The 12,358-nt window shown below is 53.9% G+C and overlaps 1 protein-coding gene across 1 annotated transcript in view; it reads right to left on the bottom strand.

Annotated features, from left to right (window-relative positions):
• Nucleotides 1-6,839: 6,839 nt before the first annotated feature.
• Nucleotides 6,840-12,358, bottom strand: part of LOC136569716 (zinc finger protein 345-like) — a 183,217-nt gene continuing 177,698 nt past the window's right edge. Inside the window, exon 5 of the mRNA XM_066570075.1 lies at nucleotides 6,840-7,393. Within this exon, the coding sequence (XP_066426172.1) occupies nucleotides 6,840-7,393 (554 nt within the window). The remainder of the gene's footprint in view (nucleotides 7,394-12,358) is intronic.

Genomic DNA, 12,358 nt, shown 5'->3' with positions numbered 1-12,358 from the left:
GGTGCCAACGATGCCACAAGGCCCTGCAGTGTCACAATGGTCCCAGTGATTCCACGAGGCCTTGCAGTGTCACAATGGCTCCCCAGGCCACAGAATGTCACGCGACTCCTCTGTTCCATGAGCCCTGCAATGTCACAATGGACCTTTGGACCCTGGGGGTTTGCAGTGTCACAATGGTCTCCTTTGGCTCCACAGTGTCACAATGGACCATTGATGACTGGAGGCCCCTCTGTGTCATCCTGGAAGTTTGGTTCCACGCAGTCCTGCAGTGTCACAATGAACCCTTGGTTGAATGGGGTTCCACAATGTCACCATAGCCCCTCGGTTCTATGCAGCCCTGCAGTGTCACAATGGTCTCCTTTGGCTCCACAGTGTCACAGTGGTCCACTGATGACATCAGGCCCTGCAATGTCACAATGGACCTTTGGTTCCATGCAGCCCTGCAGTCTCACAAAGGCCTCTTGGTTTCACTAGGCCCCACAGTATCACAATGGTCCTCTTGGTTCTGTGGGGACCCCCAGGATCACAGTGGTCTCACAGTTTCCATGAGGCCTCACAGTGTCACAATGCTTTGCTTATTCCATTTGGCCTCATAGTGTCCCAATGATTCTATGAGTCTCCATGATTCTATGAATCCCCTCAGTCTCACAATGGACCTTGGTTCCATGAGGCTCTGAAGTGTCCAAATGGTCTCTCCATTAGGTTCTATGAGGTCTTGCAATGTCACAATGGACCTTTGGCTCCCTGGGGTCTTGCAGTGTCACAACGGTCCCTTAGTCTCATGACACCTCAAAGTGTCACAATGGCATTACAGTTCCATGAGGCCCACGGTGTCACAATGAACCCTTGGTTTGATGGGGCCTCTCAGTGTCACAATGATCCCTACATTCCATGGAGCCACAGAGTGTCAGTATGGTCCCCATGGTTCCATGAGGCCCAGCAATGTCACAGTGCTCTCCATGAGTCCATGAGGCCCCACAGTGTCACAGTGGTCCCTTGGTTTCACAGGGCCCCACAGTGTCACAATGCTCCCTTGGTTCCATGGGCCCTGTGCTGCTGCATTCCCCCCTCCCCTTCTCAGGCCGCCCTGCCAGCTGAGAAATGCTCCTTGGGGCTCGGCCTTGGCCAACAGTCTCTGGGCTCAGCTCCTCTGCAGCTCATCACAAACACTGTCTGCTCCAGGCACTGCTGCTGCCCAACCAGCTCCTGCTTTCTGGAGGAGCAGCCCTGGGAACTGGTTTTGTTCCCTCAGTGGCACAACATCCCTGTTCTCACACTGCCAAAGAAAGCTGTTGGTGCCAAGTGTGGCCAGGATGACTTAACCTTACCTACATTGCCTGTAGGTAAGGTTAAGTCACGAGGTCTAAGTGAAGCTAAACACTGCTAAGAGCTGTTGTTTCCCTAAGTTGCTATGTTTAATATAAGTTATAAGCTGAGTTAAATACTGTTAAATGTTAATCCTCTGTTAAATTGCAAAGTCATAGGTTAAAAGTTAGATTAAATCCTGCTAAATGCTGTTTTTTGCTTAATTGTGAAATTGAAGGTATCAGTTAAGATTAAGGTATAAATTAAGTCCTGTTAAGTTTGAGCTCTGTTAAGCCTTTGGGCCGTATTCCTTTCATCCTTGCCCTCACTGTCCTTGTGTCACACACATGCACAGGGACAGTTCTCGGTTCATTTCTAGTTTGATTGCCTGGACTTTGTTTGGTTTTTTTGTTGTTTTGTTTCCTTGGTGTGCCTGAAGTGTCCAGTCAGGAGCAGAGTGACTCTTGCCAAGGAACTTTGTGCTGCTGTCCCTTAATATTCAATCTGGTTTTTGCTGCTCCCTTGCTGGGGATTTTTTCAGCGCTCTCAAGGGCTCGTTGGTAACAGGGTGAAGGAGCCCTGGCCCAGGCTCTGGCCCTGGGGGACACGGGGATGCTGCTGGGGGGTCCCTGTCCCCCTGTGCCACCCCCAGGGCCCCGGCCCCCGTCCCCGTGTCAGGCTCTGGGGTCAATCTCGTGGAACATCCTCTGGAGGAGGCTGTGGCGCCGGGGGCGGGGGGACCCGGGGGGATAGGGGACCCCAGTGTGCGTGAGCAGGGTTGGACTGCTCTGGGGGGAACAATGAGGGGGGCCGGGGCAGAGTGACCTCCCCAGTGACCTCACAAAGCCCCTGGGATGTCACACAGCCATCTGTGATGACACACAGCCCCGGTGATTTCACATTGCCTCCTATGACGTCACACAGTCAGCTGTGATGTCACACAGCTGCTCTGTGATGTCACAGAACACTCTGATGTCAAAGAGTCACACTGGGATGTCACAGTTTGTTCTGTGGTGTCACAGCCTGCTCTATGATGTTACACAGCCACTCGATGATGTCACAACCCACGCTCTGATGTCACAGAGCAATCCTCTATGATGGCAAGATCTGCTCTATGGCCTCACACTACGATGTCACAGACAGCTGTGTGATGTCACAACCCCCTCAGTGATGCCACAAAACCCGCTCTGTGATGTCATACTGACACTCTGTGATGTCACAGCACACACTTTGACCTTACAGCCAGCTCTATGATGTCATACAGCCATGCCATGATGTCACAGCCTGCTCTGTGATGTCACACATTTCCCTCTATGATGCCATAGCTGCTCAGTGACCTCACACAACAAACTCTGTGATGTCATAGCCCAATCTGTGACCTCACACAGCCCACTCTGTGCTGTCACACAGCCCCTTGCTGACATCACAGCTGCTCTGTGCCTCCATGACACAGCCACAGAGGACCTGCTGTGACACAGCCCCCTCTGGGACATGCCAAAGCCCCTGGCAGTGCTGAGCCCCTGGGAGCTCTGTCTGTGCCCTGCTGGTGTCCCTGAGGGGCCCTGGCAGTGCCCCAGCCCTGCTGGGCTGTGCACAGGAGCTGCTCCTGGCCAGAGCTGTCTCTCTGCAGCTCTGCTGCCCTTGCCAGGAGCTGCCTCTGGGCCAGGAGCCCGGCCCAGCTCAGCAGCACAGACACAGCACAAGGGCTGTAATGACCCTCTGGGGCTTTGGTGCTCTTTGCATCAGACTCAGTCCCTTACAGCATGCTCAAAGAACTTCTCAAGAACTCAAAGTGTGGTTTCTCGTGCATAAAATTGTTCCTTCTGAGGGACAGGACTGAGAAAGTGTCCCCAGGTTCCAGGTAGAGCAGAACACTGGTGGCAGTGATGACAGGTGGGGACAAGCAAGGCAAAGGTGTCTCTGGTGCTGAGCAAACCTGTGCCTCTGTCCCTGCAGGCTGTGGGCATCCCCCGGCTGCCCCACCTGGCTGGCCCCTTCCTTTGCTGACAGCTCTGCCTCCTGCCTGCCTCTGCCTGCCCACACAAAGCCTTGGGCTGCTCCAGGCTCCTGCTGGGGGACGTGCTGCACCACAGCCATGCCCTGGCAGGGAAATTCCTTTCTCCTGGTGTCCACTCTGGGCCTCCCCAGCGGCCCTTGGTGCTAATATGGCTTTTTCAGGCTCATTCCCACTAGGAAGAAAAGCTCCAGCCTCTCTGAAACCACCCCTCAATCCCTCCCAGGCTATTCCTGTTCTGTCCTCAGTCTCCACACCACAGAGCGCAGAGCCTGCAGAGTCTCCCTGCCGGTTTTATGATGAGGCCTCCAAACCCCATCTTGGGAGAATTTTGGAAAAAAATAAGGTCTGTGAAAATGGAAAAACAGTGATTAAGGTTTTTTTGTCCCAAATCTTGCCTTGACAGAAAAAGGGTCAAAATCATTAAACGGAATGAGGGTGGCTTTACAGTTTTTAGAAGGAGGAAATATTTTACAATTATAAGAGTGGCTCAAAACTGCGAGTGTACTTCCAGAGTAGTGGATTCTCCTTTACAGGAATTATCCAAGATCAGGAGCTTTGTGCAGCCTGACCCAGTGAAACCCTCTCATCCCCAAGTACAGAATTCCTTCTACTGTGGATTCTCTGATGTGCTGGGTGCCCTCACAACGCTTCTGGCCAGAATGTCTGCTGAGGGCAGCCAGGCTGCTGCAGGGGCAGTGCCCTCACAGCCATCACCATGGCAGCCCTGTCCCCTGGGCCTGGCTCTCCCCTTTCCTCTGCCCCTGCCTTGGCTCTGCTGGCATGAAGAGTTTTGTCATTGATATCTTGTCCCTAAGGTGCTGGGGCCAATGGCTTCCCAGTCAGGCTCCTGGAGCAGCAGTGGTTTTTCAGAGGCCAGCCAGGAATGAGCCCTGAGGCAGCAGCTCTGCAGTGGTGGCCACCAGGCCGGGCTGCCAAGGGAGGCTTCTGGCCATGGCCTGCAAGCAGCTGCTGCTGCCAAGGTGCCTTTGGTGCCTCAGGCTCTCCCTGGCACAGCTGCCAGCACGGCACTCTGCCCTTGTGCCCGAGGCCTTCCCTGTGCTGGGGCTGGCCTGGGGCTTTTCCTGCAGCGGGACCTGCCCTGCTGATGGCACAGGAAAGGCAGTTCCTGCTGGAGCAGGAGGCTCTGCCTGCAATGGGCTCCAACAACTCCAGCAAGGCCCTATTTGCCAAGCCTCCAGTGGGAAATGAAGAGGGGGGGGTCACGCTGCTTTTGGGGTGAATAATGCTGAAACCAGCCTTACTCCCCCATCCCAAAGTTCAACATCCTCAGAGGGAGCTGAAGCTGAGGCAGAGCTGGAAAAATCCCCGGAGAAAGGAACAACCAAGTGACACCAGTGAGAGCTTCTGCAGAGCTGCTGAGCTGGCCCATCCTGGGCACATCTGACTGACAGGGCAGCACCTAAGTCTAGAAAAGCCCCATCCCAAATCTTAACCGCAGCATCTCCTGACATTTCCCTTCTTGGGGGGTGTAGAGTTTCCTCCCTGTAAGGAGGACACCCCTCAAGGTCACTGCTCCAGGCTGAGCCAAAGGGATTTGCTCATGGTCGTTGGTCTGGGGGACTGACACCAATCTCTGCTTAATTACTGGTTTTGCTTTAATAAAATTGCTTTGAAATCACTTCACAGTTATTAATATAATATAATATAATATAATATAATATAATATAATATAATATAATATAATATATTGTTATATAAATGTGACAACTCCTATACCTTGGCATAAATATTTCTGATAAAGATAATTTTATCTAATCATTACCATAGTAGATAATTAGATTAATATCTCTGGTTTGCCATCCTTAATCCTGAGGGACAAACACTATAAAGTTTTAATTTCACCTTGATAATTTTTTACACACTAACACTTGAAAAGTCTGAGGCTGGGATTGGAACCAGCTGCTCCAATGCTCCTCTCTTAGAAGGAGTTTAGAAAGCCTGGAGGTCCTAGGGCGTATTTGGGGATCGGTGGAGACTATTGGGGCTTCTTTCTGTCCCTTGTGACCCAACAGGAACTTTTGTAAAAAACTTTGCCTGAAGCTCCCACTGTGTCCATGACAGGAACCCCTGTGAGTGTCTGGGATATCCCGGCTCTTTGGCAGCCTGGGGACTCCTGGGATGTCACCGTGGAGCCCCCGTGAGTGCCTGTGACAGATGGGTGCCTTTGCAGCCCAAGGTGCTCTGGGATGTCACCATGGAATGGCTGTGACTGCCTCTGACCACAGGGTTCTTTACCATCCCAGAAAGCCCTGGGAGGTCTCCATGGAGCCCCTGTCTCTGCCTGCGACATTCCAGCTCTGGAACATCCTGGAGACTCTTGGAAAGTCCCCATGGAACCCCTCTGAGGGCCTGTGACAAATCTGATCCTTAGGAGGCAACCATCACCAGCCCCCTGTTGCTATGGTCAGTTTCCATGGCAACCATCACCAGCCCCCTGTTGCTATGCTCAGTCCCTTGGCAGCTCCATGGAGACCCCATGCCAGAGGTGGTTGCCATGGACACCAGCTCAGGCCTGCAGCCAGAGCCCGTTGCCATGGCAACCATTGGCAGCCCCATCCCCAGGCTGATGGGATCCCAGAAGCACAGAATTGGCTGAGCTGGGAGGGACCCATCAGGATCCTCCAGTCCAACTGCTGGCCCTGCACAGGACACCCCAACAATGCCAGCCTGGGCCTGGCAGCGCTGGCCAAACGCTGCTGCAGCTCAGAGAGCCCTGGAGCTGGGAGCCTTCCCTGGGGAGCCTGGCCAGGGCCCCAGCAGCCTCTGGGCAAAAACCTTTTCCTGACATCCAACCTGAGCCTGCCCTGACTCAGCTGCAGCCGCTCCCTCCACTCCTGTCCCTGGGCACCAGAGGGAAGAGGTTCCCACAGCCCCAGCCAGGGACCCGCTCCCAAGGCTGCTGCCATGGCCACCAGGGCTGCCACCAGCTGGGATGCTAGGTTTCCATGGGCCAGGCTTCAGGAATGGGATTCCCCAACTTCCTGCTCCCGCTAAAACGGCGCTGCCCTCGCTGCCCTCCTGCCTCCCATGGAAAGCACAAAAGGCAAAGATCCCGGGCTGGGATAAGAACAATTAACTGGGAACAGCAACGAGATAAGGAACAAACAGGAATAAAAACAATATTGTCAACAGAAAGGATAAGAAAAACTATTTACAGGGAAAACTACAACATCAACAACGGTCTGCCTGGCCACGTATTTCATCCTGTCTGGAAAGGACACCCTTCTCCTCAGGGAGAGAGAGTCCCTTTCCTGCCCCTGGCAATGCCCTGAGGTGGGAGCAAATGTAATGACAGGGCAATGGCCAGACCCTTACGTTCTTCCATCCCACATCATGTCATTGTCAGGGGCAGGAAAAGGTGCAGGTGTCTTCCTAGCATGGATCACAGGGAACATGGATCACCAGGGCTCTTCCCAATGTGGGTTCTCCCATGGGGGATGAAGCTGGAGTGGTGCATGAAGCTGTTCCTGCAATCGAGGCATTTGCAGGGCTTCCCTTACTGGTGCCTCTGTTGGTGTCTTTTCATATGAGAACTTCTGGGGAAGCTCTTCCCACACTGGGGACACTCGTAGGGCCTCTCCCCAGTGTGGATGCGCCGGTGGGTGACGAGATTGCAGTTGTGCTTGAAGCCCTTCCCACAGTCAGGGCAAAGGAAGGGCCTCTCCTGGGTGTGAATCCGCTGGTGTTGGAGGAGATGGGAGCTGGTCTGAAACCGCTTCTTACACTGGGGACACTCATAGGGCCTCTCGCCAGTGTGGATGCGCTGGTGCCTGATGAGGTGGGAATTCTGCTTGAAGCCCTTCCCACAGTCAGGGCAGAGGAAGGGCCTCTCCTCTGAGTGAATTCGCTGGTGCTGGAGGAGATGGGAACTTCTCCGAAACCTCTTCTGACACTGGGGACACTCGTAGGGCCTCTCCCCGTTGTGGATGCATTGGTGGATGATGAGGGCAGAGCTGCAGCTGAAGCCCTTCCCACACTCCCCACACTCGTAGGGCCATTCCCCAGTGTGGATCATCTGGTGGCTGATCAGGGTGCTGCTCCACTTAAGCTCTTCCCACACTCCAAGCACTTGTGGGGCTTCTCCCCATCCTGAAGCTGCTCCTGGGCCACCAGCTTTGAGCTCTGGCTGAAGCTCTGCCCACCTTCCTGGCTCAGGGTGGGTCTTTCCTCTTCAGAGCCCCCTGGGCTGGGTTTTGGGCCCCTCTTGCTGTAGAATCTCTGGGGCTTTTCCTCTATGTTGGAATTCTGCAGTGTGGAGCCACTCAAAACTGCCTCTTCCACGAGGTTTTGCTGTGGGGATTTTTCCTCCCCGGTCTCCATCCTCAGTTTCTTCCCTGGGGGAGGAAGGACAAGCAGAGGATGGGATTTGCCTCTGTGCCACAGGGAAGGGGAAGGAGATCCCCCCAGTGCATCCCCAGCAGGACGGGGTTGGCAGCAGGGTTGTCCTGCAGCCGGGGGCTGTGCTGGGCTGGGAGATGGAGCCGGAGAGAGAGGGAAAGGGGCACTGACTTCCTCCTCACCTGCCTGCGTGTCCCAGGGCTCCTTCCTCTTCCTCACAGCCCCCTCCTCCATTGACTCAAGGTTTGGGAATGGGAAATCCTGTTCTGGGAACCAAACAAAGGGTGCACACATTGTCTTTTGTACAGGATTTAAGGGAAACCTGGGGGACAGCCTAATCAGAATTACAATTGAATAAGAAAATGAAGATCAAGGCAATGATACAGAAACACTGCCTTAAAACTGACAGAGTCAGGATATAACCTGACACCCTGTTGCTGCTCAGGGTGGTGGCTGCAGTCCTGTGGGAGTGATGAACGTGATTCTGTCCAAGCAGTGATCCTGTAGAAGGGTCTGGTCTTCCTCTGAAGGTCCAGGGGTGGTTCTGGAGCTCTTGTCCTCTGGGAATCCAGTAGGCAAGATGCTCCTGGTGTTGCAAGGCTCAGCTTATATCCAGGTAGGAATGCTTGGATCCTCCCCCTGGGCGGAGCATCCCACAATGGGATGATGGAATTTTATCAGTCCTGCAGTGACACACAATGGCCCATTCACAGCAGATATCTCCCCTGGAGGGCGTTATCAGGGCTGAGTCATGGAAGAGATCAAGAACACTGTCCCACCTGTTTCTAGCAGTTGATGAAGATGGGGATTGAAAACATGCATTGGGTTCCATCTTACATTGCAGCCTGAAACAGTGGGGTAATCCCTGCTCAGGGGGTGAACACCACCCCCCTTACCCAAACTGGCTCAGGTGTAAAACCCCCACCCCGGGAAGGCCACACACACAAGGGACAATGTCACACTTGCCCTGCCCCAGGGGAGGTCTCTGTCCCTCTCAGTCCCTGGCTGTGCCCCCTTTTCTATTTTTTTCCATCTCTCTCTCTACCTCACATTTACTGTTCAACAGAACCTGCTTTGGATTTGGTCTCGTTAGCACCTTAATTGGGGCAGATGCATCTCTCTAACAATCTTCTTAACCAGACTGTTACATAATTCTGGCATTGTGAGTTTAGGCACTGTTGCCTGACCCCAGGTGCCTTTAACAACAGCATGGTTCCCTCCTCTGAGGAAGTTGTGGTTCTCTCTGGAGGAACTCTTGGAAACTTGGAAACAGTCCCTCCTTCCTCCTGTGGAACTTATGGGAGAAATTATGAGGAAAATGGCTGCTGTTGGTGGCCAGGAAAAGTAAAATATTTTCTTTTCCTTCCTTGAAAAGTTTCTTAAAATCACAGGGGAAGAGGGAGCAAATGATATCCGCATGACTGATAAAGTTCATTTACTCAAAGGTGAAGAACACAAGGCTACTAAGAGTCCCACAAGAAGCCCAGCTCAAGTAGCTAAATTCCCCAATAACTCCAGCCAGGGGTCTCCAGGAGGATTTTTTTGGAGAGTGTTCAGAGTCGGCAGATCCCGGACTCGAGCCCCGGATATCTCCGGGCTCCCTAAGAGGAGCTTTTTTGGGGCCAGAGGAGCCGCGATCGCCCCTCAGGAGGGTCCTGGGGGGTCCACGTGGGGATGGCCCGATACCGACGGGGCGGGACATTGGTTTTGGGGATCCCCGTGAGAGCCGGGGCTGTGGAACGGGGGACCCCCGGGGTGGGGAGAGGGGAAGGGGCAATACCGGAGCTGGGGCACCCCCAGCAGCCCGGAGATGAGGCGGGGATGGGACCCCCTGACCCTGACAGGGGCGTGTCCTGGGGTGACTTCATGATGCTCGTGCCCCATCGGTCCCTTTAGCCCAGAAATGAGTTCTGCACCTTCAAGGCTGGTTCTGAGAGCCAAGGGGAGGAGGAAGAAGTTGCAGTTTGTTTTCAGACACTGCACTCACTCCTCCACATTCCGGCTCCTGGATGGACAGAAGGTGGGACAGAGCTCTCCTTTGCTTTTAGTTAGTTTTTAGCTCTCTGAGGCAGAGAAGTTCCCTGGGCTGTGGTTGTTCTTTTTCTTTGGAGCTGTTTAAAACCTGCTCTGGACTGAACACCCAGAACACCACTGGCAGCTCCCACCTGTGGCCCACTTGGCTGGGCGTGGACCAAGGCATTTCCAGCGCTGGAGGGACTGATAAGAGACTGATAAGTGACTGATAAGAGACAGAGTGCACTGAGCTACAGCCCAAGGAGGGACTTGTGGAGTTTGTCATCTTTTTTGAAGCAGCAGGAGGTTTTATTGCTTAATATTGTTCAATTTTTGTGCTGTTGAATGCTTTGCCTGGTAAATAAAGCGCTTTTTTTCCACTTTTCTCCAAGGAAATATTTTCCCGAACTGGCTGAGGGTGGGGCTGCTGAATCTGCATTCTAGAGGAAACTCCTTTTGGGGGTTTTCAACCAAATTTGCCCTAAACCAGGACAGGGCGGTGGAAAGAAGGGGGAACCCCAAGTGGCTGGATTGAGGGGAGGCTGGAGAGGGGGACCCTGGAGAGGGGGGATCCCCAGGACCCATGGGATCCCCAGCAGCCCTGAGATGGGGGACCAGCAGAACCCCAGAGGGATGAGACTGGAAATGGGAAACTCCTGGTGGATTTTTTTATTCACTCTTGATTTTTGGACATCAGGTGACATCCAGAGATGGACTTGGGCAAGAGGAATCCCGAACTGAAGGCATTCACAGCTTGTTTTTCCCCAAAACCGGATTTTCCCCAAACCTTCCAACAGTGACATCCCCCCTGTCCCGCTCTGGGTGAGCTCAGTCCCAAACTTGAGCCTGATCCTGGTCTCAATCTCTCTCCACGTTTAGACACACTCACAGTTCTGTATTTAATCCCATCCCAGTCCCAAACTCATCTAGCCGCAGACCCAATCCCAACCCCAGCCCTAAAGCCAATCCCATCACTAGCCTTAACCCCAATCCCAGCTCTAATCCAAATCTCAGACCCAACTCCAAGCCCAGCCCCAATTCCTGCCGCCTCCTAAATCCTCAGCCCCAAACCAAATCCCAGGTTCAGCCCTTCTGGGGCTTTGGGGGTGTCTCTGTCCCTGTGGCCCCGATGATGTTTGGGTGGGGTCACAGCAGGGCTGAGAGGGACAGAGACCCCCCGGCCTCCCCAGGGGTGAGAAGGTGGCAGAGCCCCCCCAGCCCCGAGCAGCCTCAGCGGTGAGAGGGACACAGAGCCCCTGGTGCCCAGCCCTGCACAGGCATTGCCTGAGGCCAGAGGGATGGAGATCCCCCGAGCATGCCCCAGGGTGAGGGCACAGAGAGCCCCGAGCATCCCCTGGGCTGAGAGGGACAGAGACTGCCCCGAGCACCCCCTGGCACAGGGGAGAGAGGGAGGGAGACCCCCCAGGCATTCCCTGGGCTGAGAATGATGGAGACCCCTGGAGAATGGCCTGGGGTGACAGGGACAGGGACACCCCTGGGCATTGTGATACCTGTTTTATGAAAAGATTATGAAAAGGAAGGGAAAGCTCTGTGTAGATGTCACAAAGGTTACAGGGACAAAGAAAAAAAATTATTCTTAGATTTGGCAAAGGCCCCGGCCTGTGAAAGAGAAAAGGGGGGACAGCCACGGAGTGACAGGGACAGAGACCTCCCGTGGGGCAGGGCAAGTGTGACATGGTCCCCTCTGTGTGTGTGGCCTTCCCGGGGTGGGGGTTTTACACCTGAGCCAGTTTGGGTAAGGGGGTGGTGTTCACCCCCTGAGCAGGGATTACCCCACTGTTTCAGGCTGCAATGTAAGATGGAACCCAATGCATGTTTTCAATCCCCATCTTCATCAACTGCTAGAAACAGGTGGGGCAGTGTTCTTTATCCCATCCATGACTCAGCCCTGATAACGCCCTCCAGGGGAGATATCTTCTGTGAATGGGCCATTGTGTGTCACTGCAGGACTGATAAAATTCCATCATCCCATTGTGGGATGCTCCGCCCAGGGGGAGGATCCAAGCATTCCTACCTGGATATAAGCTGAGCCTTGCAACACCAGGAGCATCTTGCCTACTGGATTCCCGGAGGACAAGAGCTCCAGAACCACCCCTGGACCTCCAGAGGAAGACCAGACCCTTCTACAGGATCACTGCTTCGGCAGAATCACGTTCATCACTCCCACAGGACTGCAGCCACCATTTAATGGGACTGCTGCCACCACCCTGACCAACAGGGTGTCAGGTTATATCCTGTCAGTTTAAGGCAGTGTTTCTGTATCATTGCCTTGATCTTCATTTTCTTATTCAATTGTAATTCTGACTTAGACTCTCCCCCAGGTTTCCCTTAAATCCTGTACAAAAGACAATGTGTGCACCCTTTGTTTGGTTCCCAGAACAGGATTTCCCATTCCCAAACCCTGAGTCAATGGAGGAGGGGGCTGTGAGGAAGAGGAAGGAGCCCTGGGACATGCAGGCAGGTGAGGAGGAAGTCAGTGCCCCTTTCCCCCTCTCTCCTGCTCCATCTCCCAGCCCAGCACACCCCCCGGCTGCAGGACAACCCTGCTGCCAACCCCGTCCTGCTGGGGATGCACTGGGGGGATCTCCTTCCCCTTCCCTGTGGCACAGAGGCAAATCCCATCCTCTGCTTGTCCTTCCTCCT

The sequence above is a fragment of the Molothrus aeneus genome, unplaced genomic scaffold (genome assembly GCF_037042795.1).
Source record: "Molothrus aeneus isolate 106 unplaced genomic scaffold, BPBGC_Maene_1.0 scaffold_19a, whole genome shotgun sequence".
In the NCBI taxonomy this organism is placed as follows: domain Eukaryota; kingdom Metazoa; phylum Chordata; class Aves; order Passeriformes; family Icteridae; genus Molothrus; species Molothrus aeneus.
This window is presented reverse-complemented; position numbering and strand designations above follow the sequence as displayed.